Genomic DNA, 20,751 nt, shown 5'->3' on the forward strand with positions numbered 1-20,751 from the left:
TTAAACCATTTGCACCATTCGATCGTTTTACTGCGGCTAAAAGTTGCATCAGCGTATTGTTCATGAAGTCTTCTGTAAATGTCAATCAGGTTAACGTCTTTATTCACCAGAAATGATCGCAAGTCCCGGTTTGACTCGAACACCCCTCATGTTTTTATCCATTTCAGTTATTCTGTAGTTTTTTGTACTACACAGAGTGGGATGGTTTCTACAAGGCACACGTACCTGAATCCCCCCGAAAAGGGTTAAAATGACTCAAAAGCTTTGAAGTAAGATGTCTTTATTTTTTTTTTTTTTAGTCTTTAATAACTAACAAGGAGACATTGAGGAAATATATCATACAAAAGTATGGCTAATATAATCTTTGAAATGAATCGATTTTCTTTCAAATAAATATTTGTGATTGTTATTTCAATTGCAAACAATGAAACGAGAAAAGAAGTGAAATGCATCATACAAAAAAGAATTATGGCTAGTGTCATATTAATGATGGAATGTGACTCATTTTCTTTCCATAACACAAAAAGAATGGGTAATGCTGCGAAAGCCAGGCGACTTTACGGAAATGTGTTTATCTATGGAAAGATTTTTAAAAGCAGATGATTTGATTTGTAAGCAAAGAAACAACAAATGAACTGCTGCTATCAGAACTCATAAAAAAGTAGAAAAAAAAAAGGAGTTGCACTATGTGACATTTGCAATCCACAGGTCAGTTTACGAAGAAAAATTTAAAGCCTTCTGTATTCAAACTCGAACGGGTGATATGAAAAAATTTACATCTTGCTTTTCATGTCATCACCGTACCCTTTTTTTTTTTTTTTTTTTACAGCTGGCAGAAAATATTTCAATTTTTTCCCAATTGTTCTTTTTTTTAGCTTCTGCTAGGACTGCAATTTCTTCTTAAAATATGCACTTTTATTACACAAAATGAATACAAACTTAACAGAAACTTAATTTAAATTTTTGAGGTAAAGACAAATACATAGATTTTTTGGGAGTGCTATTTATACACACATTTGAGCCAGAGTTTTTTTGTTTCTTTCTTTTTATTTATTTTTTTGTTGGAGGAAAAGCTTCCTCAGCTCATGTGCAGCAGGATCAGGAGTTTTCATTTTCAAGTCAAGTCGACAGAAAACTGCTCAATGGCAGGATGTTATCTTCTCTCCAGAAATAAAAGTAAGTTCTTCTTGATTCTCTGGTTGTGAAGTTTCGGAAAAGTGGAGATTCTGTGATTCCTCCCTCAAGGTTCTTTCACAGAAACATTGGTAGGAGAAAAAGAACGAAACCAGGAAAAAAATAAAATAATGGTTTATTGATGTTTATTGATATACTGTCCAGAGAGCAGTTGATCTCCTGTGCAGCGTGTTACAAGCTCCGCCTGCGCGTTCAGTTTCCCATCTTTACAGTTCAACAATACTTCCATTTTGTACCTGTCATCCTCCAAGTCAAAAGCTATCGGAATCTTTTCTGCGTTCGTAGTGTTACCACCAATATTGGCCTTGTAAATAAAGCTTTGCTATAAAAAATTTGCCCTACCCGACAGTCGCTCTGCCCGGTCAATGTGCCCAGAAACTTTCTCAAGGGTAGATTAAAATAAAGAAAAAGAAAAAGCACACACTAAAGAAAAGCAGAAAAAATAATAAAAACAATCAGGCACTCTGTCCCTTCATAGCTCTGCCTATTTTATAGACAAAATTGAGGCAATAGCCTTCGGCTCCTTTTCCTTCTTCTTTTTTATACACATGTCCGCATATCCATCTAGAACAAAGGACAGTTCTTTGTAACATTCTTATGTTATTCTTACACACTTCTTAAGTGCAACTTCGAAAAAAGCAACTTTGAAACGTTGCTTTTTTTATGTCTTCTCTCTCCAAGTTGAGAATGCAGGATTTGTTTTTGTTTGTTAGTTAGTTAGTAGATGCTGACTTGTGAGAGGACTTGGATCTGAGGCGGCGGCGGGGGCGGTTGCGGACTACCGAGCGACGCCGAATGTGGCGTTCCAGGCGAGTGCTGGACGGGCGATTGCGACTGCTGCTGATGCATCTGATGCATCTGTTGCATCTGCATGTGTTGCATTTGCATGTGCTGAGACTGATGCTGATGCTGTTGCATTTGCTGCTGCTGCTGCTGCTGCTGCTGCTGTTGCATGTGATGCTGCTGAAGCTGCTGCTGCAGGTGATGCTGGAAATGCTGGTGCTGCATCTGCTGCTGAATCTGCTGGTGATGCATCTGCTGCTGCTGCATCTGGTGGTGCTGCAAATGCTGCTGCTGCATGGCCGCGTGCATGGGCGGGCTCATCTGCGATGATGACATCTGGCCTAGCATTTGCGACTGCATGCCGGGTGCCATGTTTTGGTGCGCGACGGCGACCGAGGTGACGACGTGACTGTTTCCGACGCGCATCTGAAGCGGCTTAGGGGCGATAGCTCGAGGAAGGGCTTGCTGCAACGCCTGGGAGGCTGAGGGCATGGACGGGTGCTGGGAGAGAGGGGAGGATAGCGGAGAGGGCATAGCCAGGCCAGGGGAAAGGGTGGTGGAGGCCAGGGTCTGCTGCACCGAACGGATTGTCTGAGCCTCAGCAGATTCTGCTGCAGCCTGAAAGAAAAAAAAGGCGACAAAATTTAATTTGACCGAACAGATCCAACTCAAGAATAGCACAAAACCAACTTTTTATTTCTTTTCTGCTTGCAAAAAAATTTAACACGGCATCTGTTCCTTAAATCAATTACCACCCCATTTATTGTTACCTACTGTAACACCTTTTTCATTTTGATCTCTCACTGGATTTGCAAAGTTCTCAAAAAAAAAAACACGGGATGCAACGATTGCGTCTCAGTAATGACTCGCTACTGTATGTATGCCTATCAAATATGCAAATATCAGCAAATAATTTAGCAGGCATTAACAGATATGCTAATGCCACAGGCTGGCAAACAGATCTCGGGAATTAATGAGGTGTGCTCATTAGCTGGTTTCACGACCTGCTATCATTACACCTCTACTGAGACATGGAGAGAGCGAGAGAGAGAGAGAGAAATAGGAGCAGATCTCACCTTTGACACCAGGCTGGCACGATAAGCAGCAAGGGCTTTCAGATACTCTTTCTTGGCTGCCTCAGTTTTGCTTTTGTAAACCTGCAGTAATGGAAAAGAAAATAGCAAGAAGGGTGTAAAGAACAGGTAATAAACAAATGCAGCAATTTCTCAGGCACTTTATTTATAATGCACAGTTGGTACGTTTAAAATTCAGCTCAAATTGTGTTGCAGTGTGAAAGAAACAACAGAAACTAAAGAAAGCAATAAAACCTAGCCAAAAATGCAAATAATAACAATGAAATAAATAACAGAAGTGACAGACGCAGAAAAATCATTTGAAATATTAAACATATACTGTATGTGTATAATAATAGAATGAAAATACAATTAATAAAATCATATAAACAATGCTTAATAAGTAATGTAATGTCAATTAATTAAGTTAAAATCTGTTATCTTTTGTGCATTCGTTTTAAATTCATTATGAAGAAGGCCATTTTTGTAGCCATTTTTTTTTTGTTTGCCTAAAAACTGACAAGCAGGGCTTTGATGGAATAATGAACTCCCATGATAATAAAAACCCAAGACTTTGCTTTGTGATTAATGACCAGTATAATGACAATTGAACCTGTCAGGCCACAAAAATCCACACGAAAATTACATTCTGATCAATTTCACTTCTGTTCTCTGAAATTCTCTATGAAAGCCAGACAACTATACAGACTACAACCAGTGCATACAAAATATACAACATAATCACATCTTCAGCGCTCATCTACCTGTTTTTGTTCCTCCCCCAGACCGTCCCACATGGACGCCACGATCTTGGAGACTTCCCCAAACGTAGCATTGGGGTTCTGACCCTTAATGGCCGCCTGGGTGTCTCGAAAGAAGAGCGCATATGCCGAGACGGGCTTTTGAGGCTCGTTTGGGTCTTTCTTCTTCTTTTTCTTGGGGGTCTTGGGCTTTTTCCCGGCATCTGGGGCTGGACGTTTTTCACCGATCTGTAAGAACGAGAGAGACAGAGAGAGAGAGAGAGAGAGAGAGAGAGAGAAAGAGAGAGAGAGATTGGCTTTATATAAGCTTGATTGTATGAGTTTAACAAGTTTTGTAATAAAATCAAACAACACTTATCCTGAAAAAGACACAGGGCAAAATAAGAAAGGATGTTAGTTCTACCGAGAGAAATAGTGAATTTTTTTTTTACAGGGGGTGCCAATAATTATGGAGTTTTTTTCCAGAGGGCGTTTACATTTTTTTTTTAAAGGGTGCCAATTATTCTGAACTTGACTACACATATAACATGTTTAGGGTTGTGAGAAAAAAAGATATATAGATTTATTCTTCGGATTTCTTCATTTTTAAAAAATAATGGAAAAATTATAAAAATGGAGTTTCCGGGGGACGCATACTTTTTGATTGACATGTGGAGGACCTTTAAAATAAACCAGAATATTTCAAGGATCAGAGGTCACTCACCTTGCTCCCTTCGTCCTGATCGTCTTCGTTAATAGAGCTGGATGGAGATGGCGTAGCCGACTTGCTGGCCGGTGGAGACGGAGACGTGTGGGTGATGTTCGCTCCGGTCATGTTGAGGCCGAGTTGCGCACTCAGCTGCGACTGGTTGATGGTGGTCAGATGGCTGCGTGACATCATCGCATTGGGGTTGTTCATGTTGATGATGGAGCGCATGACCATGGTCGGGTTTGGTGCGTACTGACGCATCTGAGACTGTGAAATACCCTGCGCAAAATAATAATAATAAAAGCAAAAATTATTCACTCAATATTTGCTTTTTAAAACTGTATCGATTTTAAATTCCTTATGTTAAAGGAATGCTTTAAAAGTCAGTCTACAATTAAAAAAAGAAAAAAAAATACCCAAACCCCAATCCTCAAATCATCCAGACTGTGGCTATAAAGCAGGCCTCCAAAATGTCAAGGGGAAAAAAAAGACAGTGTAAGAAAACCCTGTGATTTATTTTATAAGAGACGTTAGTACGGGTAATGACCTACTATATATAAATAATATTAAATCGCTTGCTAAGTAGACGCTGCTAGACACATAAAATCTCGATTCATGCCTTTTTATCAGCTGTACTTTTTATTCGCCAGAATGGACCGCTGAGATTTTTTTGCTCCTTAAGGATTGCAAGCACTCTTCTGGGAACCCATCAAAATCGCAAAGCCACAAAATCAAATTATATAGAATAACTATTCCAGTAAGTCACTCTGCATTTCGGCAGCCAGAAAAAACAAAACAAAAAAAACAACCCTGTATGCTTCGGTGCAGTCAAGTGTCCTAAAGGTTACAGCTCATACTGCACTGGTGATGGAGCTGCCAAATGATTCTGCAGTGCATGTTTGGTGATGAAAATCTATCAGCTGGCAGGTTTCATACATCACACTTTGACTGCCAAAGAGACAGGAAAATATTTCTATATAATATGTCTATATATCACCGAGCTCAGATTAGATCTGAGAGCTTATGGATGACCTCTCCCTCTCTGTCTTCGTATGAAACGCCAAGCCACTGTTATATATAAAAAGAGGCTGGTGACAGAACGACTGATTACAGATGGTCAAATGGGAACTCACTTGTTTTGTGGGTTTCTATACCAATAAACATAACCATAAATGGTACATGGAGCATGTCATGTATTAAAAAAAAACACATTAAGACAATATATGTGGCCAAAGGTATTAAGACAATATAATAATGTGCCATGTGTAATAGTTCCTGCTGCACACAAAACTTAGTTAAGGAATGGAACAAATATGTGGCAGGACGTTTACTTTCTAAAGTCAGGGTGTACACCTCTGCAGAAAATGGCTAAAACTCAGGAATTCTCATTCTACGTGATCTTCAGGAAGCAATCAAGCAAGCAAGCATGGGCTGAGCGTGTCACACCAAAGTACTGCAGACGTCTTTTTGACTCTACAGTACAGTATGTCCAGCCAAATCAAGCGGGTTGTGAAGAATGAAGGTCTTCATATAATAAATATCATTTTGATTCTTGTACAGCAAATCCATTGCATAAACTAACAAATTATTCTTATTATTGTGATTCTTGTTATTAAAAAAAATAATGATATCATTAAAACATTGAATTTCAATTTTGTCTATATGCTTTTAGCCACATGGTGTACTTTTTGCGTTGTAAACTGTAATTGTTGGCTTCTGGGCATCATACCATCATAAATCTTTATAATCTAACTATTACTCATTGATAAATAGATCAAGGTATAACAATCAACTGTTGCTGGATCAAATAAACAAAATCTTTAATTATGTACCTTGTAAGTGGAAAAATACTTTGGTCTAGAACAAATAAACACTTTACTACAGAAAAATAGACACATTCTGGGCATCACACCACCACATCTTTGTTTTTTTTACCTTGTAAACTGTAACTGTTGGCAAATGGCTGTGGTATCAGAGAAATAAAATACTTTGGAACATGCCGTTCCTGGAAACCAAACATCTACAGTATGGGCGTGTCCCACCATGACAGCTTTAACTCTTTTCCTTATAAACGGTAATTGCAAACTGTACAATTTACAGTTGTAAGACATAATGCATTGTGTTATAGTAAAATAAGAGTTAATAAAGCAGCATATCCTCGATTATTTGCTTTGGTGTATTTTATTTTGTACATAGGTATAACATAGGACAAATTGGTCTCAACTATGTGTTTTTAAAGGAGAGAGAGAGAGAGAGAGAGAGAGAGAGAGAGAGAGAGAGTACATGAAAGATGTGAGTGAGTTCTGGGGATAGAAAGTGTTTTGCATTGATTGAACTGAGAGGGAAATTACAGCAGCTGCCACTCTCATACAGCAACATGATTAAAAAACAGGAAAAAGGAATATATATATATATATATATTTATATATATATATATATATATATATATATATATATATATATATATATATATATTTATTTATTTATTTATATGAATGAATGAATGAATGAATAAACAGCCTCTGAGGAGAACAAGGTGATATTCGTTCATATTATCATTCTGTCTTTATTTTTCACATATTCTCTCTCTCTCTCTCTCTCTCTCTCCCCATTTGCTTTGCCTTCCCAGAGACGCCAACTCAATCTCCCCTCTGTGTCAACACATCACAAAGTCTTGCACTTGGCCTTATTGCACGGATCTGTGAAAGCAACTCCTACAGAACACATTTTCACACACACAGATTGGATTGTCCATCTTTTATTCCCTCTGCACCTTCTCGTGCCAAATCAGCTCCCCATGAACACATGACAAGGCGAATGCAACATCTGCTAGTGTTTATTAGAATCAATGTTAAAAATCGTGTTAAATAATAAAAAAGAAATGACTCTTTAAAAAAAATAATAATAAATTCTCTAATGGGGGACGACAGAGTCGGAATGCATTTTAATTCATTAATTCAGCCTGTAGACACTCATCTAGAGATTAGATTTTTATGTGTTAGAGGAAGGGAGGGAGAGAGAGAGAGAGAGAGGGAAAGGGGGAAAGACTGCGATTTCATTAGCTCTGACCATCTGTGTAACAACTCATCAACACCGTCCCAGTGGTGACACACACCTAACAGCCACCAAACAGGAATGAAGGGTAAAAAAAACAAAAAGGAACAGTTCCTCTTGCAGTATGTGTACAGTAGAAAAGCGCCATATGGGAGGAAATTTAATTTTTTTTACAGGATCATAGAAATATTTTAATTAGGGAGAAAGATAAGAGATTTCCAAGGATTGTGGGAAATGTTCAAATCTGTCCTTTGTTTATTGATTTTTTTTTAAACAAGATCCACTTCAGGTGATTTAAGCTGTGCTGTTTGTGATCAGTAGGTAATGAATAAAACACACGGAGGCTTGCTGTTATTGGAAAATAATTAGTGAGAGTGTGGTGTGATGCAACAAAGTTTATGTGATTCATAATTCTCCCAAAAGTGTTTTATTCCTTTTATACCACAACGATTTACTGGAAAATAAAAATACAAAAAAGGCAACATCATACTTTTTAAACTCTTATATACTCTATACATTTGTCTTGACGTTAATTAAACCAAACACAGCTGATTAAGTGCTGAAAGCAAAGCTGTTTATCCTGAAGACTTCTTTAAAGACTTGCCTTTAAACTTAGTCATAGCTTTGATGTTGTCAAAGTTTTCTCTGACGCTTACAAATCTCAGACACTAAAAGGTCCTTCTATAAATTCTAAATACATATCTCTTTAAAGAAAACTTTCCCATATTTACCACATCACAACCTCAATCCTCCTATAGAAGCCTGTACAGCAAAACTGACAGGAACAGGGACACGGGTTTCTTTCATCGTGCAATCACACTCATAAAAAGCTTTCCAGGATCTGCTGCAAAAACAGCAACATGCTCTTTATTAGAAATAGGGGAAAAATGTATTCAGTTTTATATATATATATATATATATATATATATATATAGTTTTTTTGTTGTTGTTGTTGTTGTTGTGGCAATTCATGTATTGCTACACTGACCTCAAAAGCATTTTTTTATGTATTTTAAATGTATATATAATAATAAAATATATTTATATGCAGAAAAGGTGCAAATAGTTTGTCTATCCTTTATAATCTAAGATTCAAACTATTCACAAATTGTCAGGCAGCACAGCGTCCTAAATGGTAGAAGCAAATTATTTGGCAAGTTTGTTTAGGATACTAAAAGAATTGGCATTGGGGCTAAAAAGTGTTTCTGTGAATTTTAGATAGGATCATATAACACCATTTTTCATAATTCTTAATGCATATTATCTCCCAATCCATGCTTCATTGTTGTTGTTTTTTTTATATGCATACACATTTATATTATTCATTAGACAAAAAAGACAATTTCACAATTTTATGCCCTTTAATGTAGTGTCCGTAACTTATTTGAATTAAAGATTTTCAATGGTCATTCAGATAAAACTTTGCGAATTTAGATTGCACATAAAACGACATGAAAAAGTGTAGTATTCTAAAAAGCAAAATTAATAAGTTATTGCAACATGAATTTGTCATGGTTACGGACACTACAGATTTTTCATTTTAAATTTTTTTTTTGCTTTAAAGTTTTACCAAAAAACAATTTAAGCAAAAATTTTTTTTACAGGTCATATGCTTCAAGAAGCTTATTCCAATTTTCGTATCAATATTTAAAGAAATATAAATAATTGGCATTTTAAATTATGATAGTTTGAAGCGAGACAGTATAACGCAAAAAAATGGCCATTTGGGGGGCACATATAAAAATAATCTTTACAAAATAGCTTGACTTGAAATTTTTAGGGAAGCAAGATTGGTCACTTCCATGTTGCATAAACTTTACAAGTAGCTTGTTTTGTGCATACATTTTTAGTATTTTATGTATAACATAAAAAATAAAATCAGCACCAACACTATGTTTTGGCAGAAAGTCGAATCAGCACCTTAGTATCGTTATAACAGTGTATCGGCTTGCCCCTGGTGATTCACGTCCCTGTTCAATTCACTGTGTATTGTATGAAGTCATACACTAATTCTTATCATATGTGATGCACATGACTGTTATTTACACTAAAATGTGCATGCACACATTACGTACATCACTGATCTGTTTATATACTTTCTACATTGTTGTCTTTATTTAATCTGTGTGTACTTCTTGAGAGTCTTAAACTGCTGGAACGACATTCCTTGTGTGTTGACATACTTAGCTAATGAATCTGATTCTGATATATAAATGTTTTTTTTTCTTTGTTAGACAACAGAAGAGTTTTAATCCAATTATTATATTATCTTAGATCATGCTTATATCCACTGTGCTTGTATCTTAGTGAATTAGCTGTTACTATGGAAACGATACCATGATTATACAACATTATTCTAAACGTGATTTGTAGCTGGGACACCTTGAGACTTGTTCTAATATTCTCCACAGGAGTTATATGAACGATGTTATTGTTCTTGCCCTTTATTTGTAGGGACGAGAAAAAAAACTCCGGAGCTTTAAAAGATTCTTTCCAGATGTTAGATGCTAATTTTATTTTTTTACTGATGTCATGATATTATGGCATGTAATGCTGTTATGAAAAGGGATAAAATGAATCATGGAACATGATAAGAATTAGAAAGGCTGCATTAGGGTGAAAAATGCATCAGCAGACAACACAATAGATCTGGAACTTTGGTATCATATTTACTGAAATTTATTACCCTTTATAATTTTGATTTATTTTTTATCTTTAAATGTCATACTTGAAATCTTTAGGATCTGTGTGTTGTCCGATAACTACCATAAGGTGTATATTGCATATTGTATTGTACATACTGACACTAATATTCTGTGTTGCGTTATCTATAAATAAAAACATAATTCTGAGAATTAAAAAAATAATAAAATGTAAGATTCATTCTGTTATGGCATGATACATGATTACAGCTCTTGGTCCAGGATCCTAAAAAAAAAAACACTCCTGGCAATTGAACTGACTATTACTGATCCATAACCAATTTTACTATAATAAAATAATATGCATATGAGAAATAATATGCAAAAGAAAAAAATAAAAATGACCAAAGTATTACCTTCTGTAATACAGCCTGAGTTGGCTAATTTGCTAACAGTATTGGTAGGAATGTAGATGTTTAACATCACACTAGTCTGACTCATGGGGAGCGAGTCAATAACCAATCTGTTTATTCATGTCCCTGCTGCACTTCTACCATTTGCATTTTGATTGCAACTTTGTCTGTGGCTGCAGCTCGTATCTTCAGAGATGCTTTTGATAGTCTTCATAAATCTGCAAATAACTTCTTATCTAGAGAGCAAAGACGCCAGATGTGTCCTATGCACCCTGCTGTGAGTGTATGTGTGTGTGTGTAAGAGAGAGAGAGAGAGAGAGAGACCATATAATCACACAACCCATACTAGAGATCTCCATCAAGGTCTTTTAAGAGCTTCAGCTACTTCCATATAGAATATTGCTTAAAAAATCATTCAAATAGTAATGATCCCACTGAGCCAAAGAAGCCGTATGTTCCATTATGCTTGTACTAAACAACTTTAAATAATTTGACATAAGCATTAGGTTTGTGGAAGACCCTCCGTCAAGTCCGGTGTATATCCCTATACACACATACTGTATAAAGCACTAGAAGCATACTGTATGCTGTATGTGTAATAAAATGAAGGATATTAGCTATATTATCATCTACATGTTTTTATTGACCTTCACGTAGTACATTCCCGTACATTGGAAGCACGTACAAGCTGATGAGCTGTTAATTAATTGAACACTTTTATCATTAGGTTATTTCTAGTACAGTCTTTCTTGTTCATACTGTATAAACAAACAATTTTTCATTCAAACAGCTGCTGAAGCTTTGTTGTTGTTTCTCAATATGGCGGCTCCTATGATTAATGTTGCACACAGTGCCTTGCAAAAGTATTCATCCCCTCTCGAACCGTTCCACATTTTGTCATGTTACAACCACAAACCGTAATGTATTTTATTGGGATTTTATGTGATAGACCAACACAAAGTGGTACGTAACTGTGAAGTAAAAGATAAATGATAATGGTCTTCGTAATCTTTTACAAATAAAAATCGGAAAAGTTTGGCGTGCATTTGTATTCAGACCCCTTTACTCTGATACCCCTAACTTAAATCCAGTGGAACCAATTCCATTTAGAAGTCATCTACTTTTAAACCAATTTTCCTATGTTGTTGTAACGTATAAGCTCAAGGGGTGTTAATACTTTTGCCAGGCACTATATATTTACCTTGCAGTGTCTTTTCTACATTATTTATCATGACATCTGAGCAAATTTTTTATGTTCCTGACATATACTGTATGTCTGCATTCACATAATCACATATTTTTAGTCATCGGCTTTTAACTGCTTAAACCATAAAAAGCTCAACAATTACAACTGAATATTTAATTTATTTTTTTTAAGTTTTGAGTAGTGTTAATTTTCTGTCTATATCTCTCTATACAGTTACTGTATAAATGACTTTCAAGCTGCTAGCTAATGTAGCTAGCTAAACTGTTAGTGATTAGCCAAATACAACAGGGTCTAGAACTCACAACAGTGAGCATGTTGTGTGTGTGTGTGTGTGTGTGTGTGTGCCTACTTCCACCTGAATTGATTAACTGCTCAAATCAGTCAAATCAGTTATAACTGACTGGCTGATAACTACATTAGCTAAGCCTAGTCATGATAGCTCATAGTTTTGTTTGTTACTTAGCAGTTAGTAGTTTGGGGTTTGCCCAGTTCAAAGCTATGAAGTCACAGCTTTCTGTATTACAACATAGTTAAGTTAATACAGAGCAGACAAATTCTGCAGTATAGATCTGAAATATGGTTATCTGTTTACTTTTAAGTATTATATTATTATATTGCTAACATACTACTACTAGCTTTAAAACAACTAGCTTGCTAGCTGACTTGCTAATTCTGGTCATTATCAGTGTTGTACATCAGTACAGTGTTGTGGGTAATTTACCTACTTTAACTGTGTCTTTATTGGAACAGTGAAATTTTTCTTTTTACTACCGCTAAAATTAATCATTTTTAAGAAAAACGCAAACTATAGAGTTTTCATAACAGGTAACCTGTCCATTTCTTGTGCACATTGCAAAGACAAATCTTCGACTAGCTATTAGTCATTAGCTCTTTTCCTTTTTTTATATTTGCAGTTCATACTTGTTTTGTTCAATTAATATTGTATATTTAAATGGCATCCTTTTTTTTATTTCAAGAGCCTAATTTAACATTTTTCACTAATAATAAATTAATAGACAATAATGAATTAACTAATTAATTAATTAAATAAACTGTGAACTAGACTCATTTCAAATCTAATTACTCACTCTCACTCACTCACTCATCTTCTATACCGCTTTATCCTGTATTCAGGGTCGCAGGGACCTGGAGCCTTAAGCTTAGGACACGAGACAGGGTACACCCTGGACAGGGTGCCAATCCATCACAGGGCACACACACATAAACACTCACACACTCATTCACACACTACGGGCAATTTGGGAAACGCCAATTAGCCTAAACTGCATATCTTTGGTCTGTGGGAGGAAACCGGAGTACCCGGAGGAAACCCACCAAGCACGGGGAGAACATGCAAAATCCATGCACACAGAGACGGGAATCGAGCCTGGACCCTGGAGGTGCAAGGCGACAGTGCTAACCACTACACCTCCATCCCAAATCCAATTAATTGTCCATTTATATTTTATTCCTAAATTCTTTTACTTAACACAGCATTTGAAAGAAAAAACACAGCTTACTATTTTTCATCAAAATAAAATTATTTAAGGCTATAAAGAAGCTTATATAATGGCGTGGATGTTATTTTTTTAATACCACAGTATACAGCTCAGGCTCGGTCGACACAAAAGGCTCTGAAAGCGCAGCGCCTAAAGGAATCTGACATCACACAATACTCAACAGCATTCATGTCAAACACCGAGTCACCTTTGATCGATGACTGTTTGCTTCTACTTCAAACACTATCCAATCCTCTTTCATCAAAGCCTTAACCACCACCAGGGAGAGTGGTTCTGGCCCCCAAAAAACATGGACCAGTCTTCCACACTTATGATCGCACAAACACTTACAAATAAAGAAAAAGCAGGAGTGAAAAAAAAACACAGCCCCTTCTGTCTCTCTTTTCAAAATGGAAGAGGGTTGAAATTTTAAGAATCATGTGACAGACTGGCCTGAAAAGATACCGTGAGCTGAATTGGAGAGACAGAGAGAGAGAGAGAGAGAGAGAGAGAGAGAGATGGGGGGTTGAGAGTTAGTGGTGGATTTATTAAAAGCTTCTTGGTATGAGCTGTTCCACACTGAAAATAATGTTAACAAGTTCAATTTCCATTCAATCAGCCTCACAGTGCTCTTGGAAATGTTCCATCGGTAGAGGAGGAGGAGGAAGAGGGTGAGGAGGGTGGGAGTGAGGAAGGAGGGTGGGGGCGTTTGGGTGAAATCATCTATATGGTAATTATAAGGATGATTCTGTCAGTAACTTTGGCCAGCGTGAAAAGGTCAGCTCTATTAAAGATAGTTTATCAGCTCTTTGCACATATTCACTGCTCTGCTGCCATTTTAAACCAACACAATTTGCCTTTATTTTGCCAACCATTTCCCCCTCCCCCCTTTTTTCTGCCTACATGTGGATGTCTATCCTTAATTAAAATACAAAACAAACCCCTGATTTTTTTTCTTTTGTACTGTAACATTTTTGTTGTCATTATTGCAATATTTTTCTTGACTCGATTTATCAGCACTAACTGCGCTTGCTGTCTGATTTGTCTCAAGCAGCTATATTCCTTACACGTTTTGAAGTATTTATATACTAATAGGTTCTGTAGATATTTTCACTAAAGCATACTGTGCGGCCGAATCACTGACATTTCATGTTGCCTTTTCATTGGCTATCGGAGCATTGTTAATTAGTACACGCTATCCAATGCATACCCATTATCGATTTCGATGTATCCTCCAATCTACAGTATATATAAATCTCTTTTTGAAACCTAAAATAAAAATAAAACACCTTAACCGCTTGCCTCCCTGCATCTCTACACTGCAGGTTTTTAAAACTTGTTCGACATGATTTCATTTCGAGTTTCTTCTGAGAAAACCAAATTACAGAATCAATCATACAGAAGGTCAGTTTGAAACTTCATTAGGTGTTGCATGCGTGCATCGATATCTTTCATTTATGAGTGAGCCGATATGTCACAACAGTGCTCGTACAGAAATATTGTGTGTATTTGTGTCTCTAAGGGGTAAGGGTGGGGGGCTGGGAGGTGGGGGGTATGAAGGTGAAGGTGGGCAAAAAAAAAAGAAAGGAAAAAAATCCACTTTAAGAAATTGATGTACAACCAATGTCAGAACTACTCAGGTTGGAAAGGAGATAACACACACAAACAGAGAGAGAGAGAGAGAGAGAGAAGAGTACTGTACACACTTTCCCTCTGTGCCACTATTCATATTTTCCATTTTGTTCACCAGCTCGTTTGACAGCGCCTTGTCACTTTGTGAAGAATCATGAGTACATCTACTGGTAAGATACAAACAACCCATTACACCCTGAAAATTTTTAGGATCAAATAAGTTTGTCGTATTCTACCATAGCACTGTTGACTCTAGCGCTAGATATGACTGGTTAAACCTATAATTTTTATAATAACTTACACATTTGACGTAAACAGATACAAAAAAAAATAAACATACAGTATCAGTAATAGCTAATATGGTGAAGATTTTGTGACACTATTTACTGTATTTTGTGCTTTTGGAAGGAGTCTTCATTGTAAGTGTATCTCTGGACTTGCGTTTATAGCTACTATAACATATACATTTAGGCATTTGGCAGACGCTCTTATCCAGAGGGTTGAGGGCCTTACTCAAGGGCCCAACAGTGGTAACTTGGTGGTTGTGGGGTTTGAACCTGGGATCTTCCGAACCGTAGTCCAATTAAATTACAGAATTAAATGTTACTTAACAGTACCCCAGTCAAAAGTTTGGACACAACCTTTGATTTTAGAACAGTCCTGGAGATTTTAAAACTATGAAATAGACACATATGGAATTAGGTAATTAATTGGTGTTTAGCTTAGGGCATGATGGTCAGCTGTTCTGGAACATTTCTTACAAGAACAGTATTGTATCAAGTGCGTTTGCAAAACCCATCAAGCACCATGATGAAACTGTCTCTCATGAAGACCTTCCCAGGAAAGCAAGACCAAAACGTAGCTCTGCTGCAGAGAGGAGAAGTTCATTTAGAGCCACCAGCCTCAGAAATCACCAATTAACAAACTGTACCTCAGATTAGAGCCGTTATGAAACATTACAGAGCAGAAGTAGCAGATAAACATCTCAATATCAACAGTTTTAAGGAGATTATTGCATATTTTGGATGCCCTCAGCACTGAGGTAGCTCAGTGGTTAAGGCATTAGACTACCGTTCGGAAGATCCCAGGTTCAAACCCACAACCACCAAGTTGCCACTGTTGGGCCCTTGAGCAAGGCCCTTAACCCTCAACTGCTCAGTTGTATAAGGAGATAAAAATGTAAGTCGCTCTGGATAAGAGCATCTACCAAATGCCCAAATGTAAATGTGTAGAAAGAAATAAAATTCAATAATGAACATGGAATTAGAAGATGTGTCCAAACTTTATCTGACATTAGTGCGGTCACAGTAATTACTTGAAACAATTGTACATTTTTGTGTGCACACTAAATTAAAGTGTCTTCAAACATTTTTTTTTTAAAGCAACACTTAACACTTTTCTCCGGTCAGCTGTTACCAAATGATGCCGTGCATTGTGTATGTGAGAGCTATTCTCCTCTAAAAGCAATCAGTATTGAGGACTCAAGTCTTTATTTTGAGGAGTAAAAGTGCAAAGAAAAGATGTCAGTGAAATTGCTCTTGTAGAGCGCCAGGCCTTTCTTTTTTTCTTTTTTAAAGGAGGGGAGACTCTGAAAATCAAATTGCCCTCATGCTGAGAGACGAGAGCGAGATTGAAACGAGAGCGAAGGGAGATGTGGGGAGCTTGTTAGGGGAAGTCGATTAAATAAATAATGACTTCATGTTCAGGGCCCCTGCCAGCCGCCTGAAGACCGAGAAGCGCATTTTGCCGGGTTGGGCTGGGAGTGAGGAATTAGCTGAGTTTGCATGAGTTGTAATAAGGATTTATTAATAAGGGATAAATAAGCAAACACAAGGCAAATAGAGCTAGACCTGGAGAGTGGACTGAATAGAGTTTTCATGTTTTATCAAATTTATTCATGTTACAACAACATTAAACGTTTGATTCTGATTAATCATAAAGTGATGTTTTTGGTAAAGGTTTCCGTACAGGGTTTATTTTTAGTTCATATATATGGAAGGAGTCTCCAGTGTCAGCATTTTTCATTAACGAGACAAGACACGGATGTTCCGCTTCCGATGTACCCATAAATTCACAAAAACAGTTATGTTATTGTTGCAGATTCCTATCCTATACTGTAAGAGAACCACCACTCTGGTATGTGAACTTTAAGGAAATAAGCTATCCCACTCTCAAAGTTGATTATTCTCCTATCACAGCATGCCCCATCATGTTTTATTCTGAACTAAAAGTACATTAAGCTCCATCAGGAGCTGTAATGTGTCATATTGTCAAGACGATTGATGGTGCACTGATGTAATTTTGGTTACTTTGGCAGGCTGTCATTGAAAAGCCTATTAGATTAAAAGAATAATGTGCAGCATAGGTAGTGGAAACCATAAGGAACACATCTAGAGTGTGTATCACCTTTCTAATCCAATATAACCCTGTGTACAACTCAGGCATGTTTCAAATCAATGTGAGTTCACAGGCTTTTGTCTGAGCAACCTAGGAGGAAGAACGAGGATCAAATTGCATTAGTTGTGAACGTTTCAGGAGAAAAATAGCTGACATGACAAGAGAGAGAGAGAGAGAGAGAGAGAGAGAGAAAGAGAGAGAGAGAATTTAAGTTGAGAATTCAAGTACAATAAAATGCAGAAATGCAGCCCAGTGATGTGTCTACAGTATATAAAGGAATAAATGTTTAAGAATTAGATTAAATCCCTTCCTAGCGCTGTGAGAATAAGCCTGTAATTGCGTCAAGAATCTGTTTTTGCACCAGATGCAGACTCGCCTAACTGACCATGAAATGACTTTTTTTTTGTCCAAAAAAAGCTTTTTACATGCCTAAAGCAAGGAATGGCAAAGAAATAAAAAATAGTTGCAAATAAATAGATTTAAAATTACAAGATAAAATAAAAATCAAATAAAAACTCAAATCATCTCCGATTGTGCTGCATTTTTTTTTCAACGAAAAAAAAAAACTAAGAAAGAAGGAAATGTGCCAGGATTCTCAGGGCTTCTGACCTTTTGTGCTTCCTTATATATTCATATTACGGTGACAGAGATTTCATTTCTGTAACAGCAGCATTTAATATAAATAGTCTCACTGTGACATTTCCCTTTCATACTCCTCAACGCATTATATTGCGCTGGCATTTACAAACCAATCCTCTTTTTTCCCCTTTTTTTTTTGCATTAGCCATCATCACAGCTCAATCATAAAACATTATGGTTATGGAATGACAGAACGTCTGCACCTCATGTCTGTCCAATGTCACTTTTCATAACAGTGAAAGGTGAAAGCAATATATTCCTATACAGTTTTGGCCTTTATGAATCGGGAACCGTTAGAACTTCAATATTATCGAGACGATCTTGGTTAAAGATTCTACAGATGCTTAAAAGTTTGCATATTGGCTTTGATGAGTTATATTATAAAAAATTATCATTTGTTGTATAGTTATGATTAAGCTAAGTTGTGGTTTATGGACATATTTGCATAATCATAAACGGTGCATTATGCATATACTGAATATGCTTATTATACTGTATCAGTATGATCAAACTTCCTCAAAATTGCATTAAATAATATTCCAATGAACTCTATATTTATAAACCTTTTTAATTTAATGCATTATATATTTCTAAAGCTTGGAGTAAGCTAATATTAAGTAAGCTCATACTGTAAGCTCATACTGTAAGCACAATATAATGCATTATGATATACAGTATATTACATGTTTCAAGGGTCATAATATTAAATAAAATCTAATATGATTTAATAAATAATTAATTTATTGTAATCTGGCCTCATGACAACATACAGTATGTATGCCATGCAAATAAATAGAATTTAATTTATAATGGATATGAAAACAAATAAATAAAATGTCTGATCAAATACCTTTTACATTTTATTTTGTTTCTGGGAGTACTGCTGCTGTTGGCCAGTGTTATAACATATTAATAGTATCTCTTCTGTTTAAAATGAAATAGATGCTCTGCAATTTAAAGAAAACCACTGTGGATCAACCAGAATTCTACTTAAAGCTATAATTCAATACACCTCTGATCCGACACTCACCACAGGGAGGCCATTATTGATGCCCACTCCATCCTGCTCCATTATGTTCCTGGAGATGGTTATGGAGGGCAGATCCAGGCTCTGAGGTGGGAACTGTGGAGTGAAATGAGCTCGCTGAGCGTTGGGATGTTCTGGGAGGCCGGGGAAGGATGTGCTCCCATCGTGGAGACCCAGACCGGACTCGGTCTCTGGAGGAGGAGTGATGGGAGGGATCTCAAACTCTTCATCTCCGAGACTCGGAGTGTGAAACGTCTGGATGAAAAAAGAAACAGAAGAAATAATAAATAATAGTTCAAATTTTGTACCACTTGTATATACGCAGAATCAAAGAACATTGATTTTTTTTTTCATGTATCAGAACTGATGTAACACACAGAAAACGGTTGTTCTGGGTCAATTCTGACAGGCTACTGACTTTAGATGACCCTGAGGGAATAAGTCGAATGGTGTGAGGTCTGATTCGATTCAACTTTTTTATTGTTAGTTTCAAATCTGTTTTGGATTTAAAACGAAATGAAAAAATAGAAAATTTCAAATAAAGGAAAATGTCTATGGATACAGTCTTTTATGATATATAGTTTAACCATACCCCTTGTACCTTCTCTTCAACTCTAACTACATTAGCAGTACACTCTCTCTATATGCAGTATATATATTAATTTTGGGTCTATTTAAATTACAGAGATTATTTGAGGCCGATGAGTTCATAAACCTCATTACAGCTAGCATGCCAACCAACTACTGTGACATCTGACCCACAAAACCAAAACCACGTCTTCTGGATTGTTGGACATGGAGACTACACTAAACCGAGCAATTTAAATCATACAAAACCCATTAATATTCCGCTAAAAAAGTCCATTAGAGGACAGTATAATAAAGAAAGGAAACATTATACCATGGAAATCATTCTGCCATCAATAATCAAGAGAGCATTAATAATCAAGATTAGTTCATTTAATGCTGCAGTGATCAGAAGGAAAAAAAAAAAACATAGCCTTTTACATTTTTCTCACAGATGCTTTTGGTTGGTTTAGAAATGTTCAGCTTTTTCCTAACACTCTCAGCCGTAAATCTGCTCATCAAGCTGCCAAATCCCGCAGCCTCAGAATTAAACTCCACCGTCACGCTTAATTTACTTAGTTAGACTTCTTGGAGATGGAATTCTTCAAGTTCTTACAGTTCTTTCCATCCCAGCAGCCTTCCAGTAGACTTTTTTGTTTCTTTTGCCCATCTGCCTGTCACTCCTGCTGTCTCCTTCTCTCTCTCTCTCTCTCTCCCTCTCTCACGACTTCTCTTTTCTACTTTCCAGCACACAGACTTTTTATCTCTGCACCTCCAGCACCAGCATTACAGATTGTCTTTCTCCCAGTCTCTGGACTTCTTATATGAGATTGAATTTTGTCTTGCGCTTATCTTAAAACTATATATATATTTTTTTTCCAACAAATTATGAGATTAGATTATTAGTTAAGCATTTTCCAACCTGGAAGATGATTGTTTGGCAGTCTGAGAAATCCTGTCCGATGTCACTGTGGCTGAATTCTGGATTGTGCTAATATCAGCTTTAAGAACCCTGGGATAACGGTGTGAAAATGTATTTCACTTAAATTATATCTTAACCTCGCCTTGTCTAGTTTCTAAGATAAAAAATCTTTTTCGGAGTCCCGATTTGAATAAGGAAATTTGTAAAAGCAAATAAGAATGGGTGTATTTCAAATTAGACTTGAAGACAAGAT

The 20,751-nt window shown here is 36.5% G+C and overlaps 1 protein-coding gene across 1 annotated transcript in view; it reads right to left on the reverse strand.

Moving 5' to 3' along the window:
- Positions 1-263: 263 nt before the first annotated feature.
- tox3 (TOX high mobility group box family member 3) overlaps positions 264-20,751 on the reverse strand; it is a 73,061-nt gene continuing 52,573 nt past the window's right edge. The window contains exons 3-7 of the mRNA XM_053491488.1: positions 19,013-19,264; positions 4,515-4,778; positions 3,815-4,039; positions 3,054-3,134; positions 264-2,595 (exon numbers count right to left, since the gene is read on the reverse strand). Coding sequence (XP_053347463.1) covers positions 1,912-2,595; positions 3,054-3,134; positions 3,815-4,039; positions 4,515-4,778; positions 19,013-19,264 — 1,506 coding nt within the window. The 3' untranslated portion in view covers positions 264-1,911. The remainder of the gene's footprint in view (positions 2,596-3,053; positions 3,135-3,814; positions 4,040-4,514; positions 4,779-19,012; positions 19,265-20,751) is intronic.

The sequence above is a fragment of the Clarias gariepinus genome, chromosome 3 (genome assembly GCF_024256425.1).
Source record: "Clarias gariepinus isolate MV-2021 ecotype Netherlands chromosome 3, CGAR_prim_01v2, whole genome shotgun sequence".
NCBI classification, from domain to species: domain Eukaryota; kingdom Metazoa; phylum Chordata; class Actinopteri; order Siluriformes; family Clariidae; genus Clarias; species Clarias gariepinus.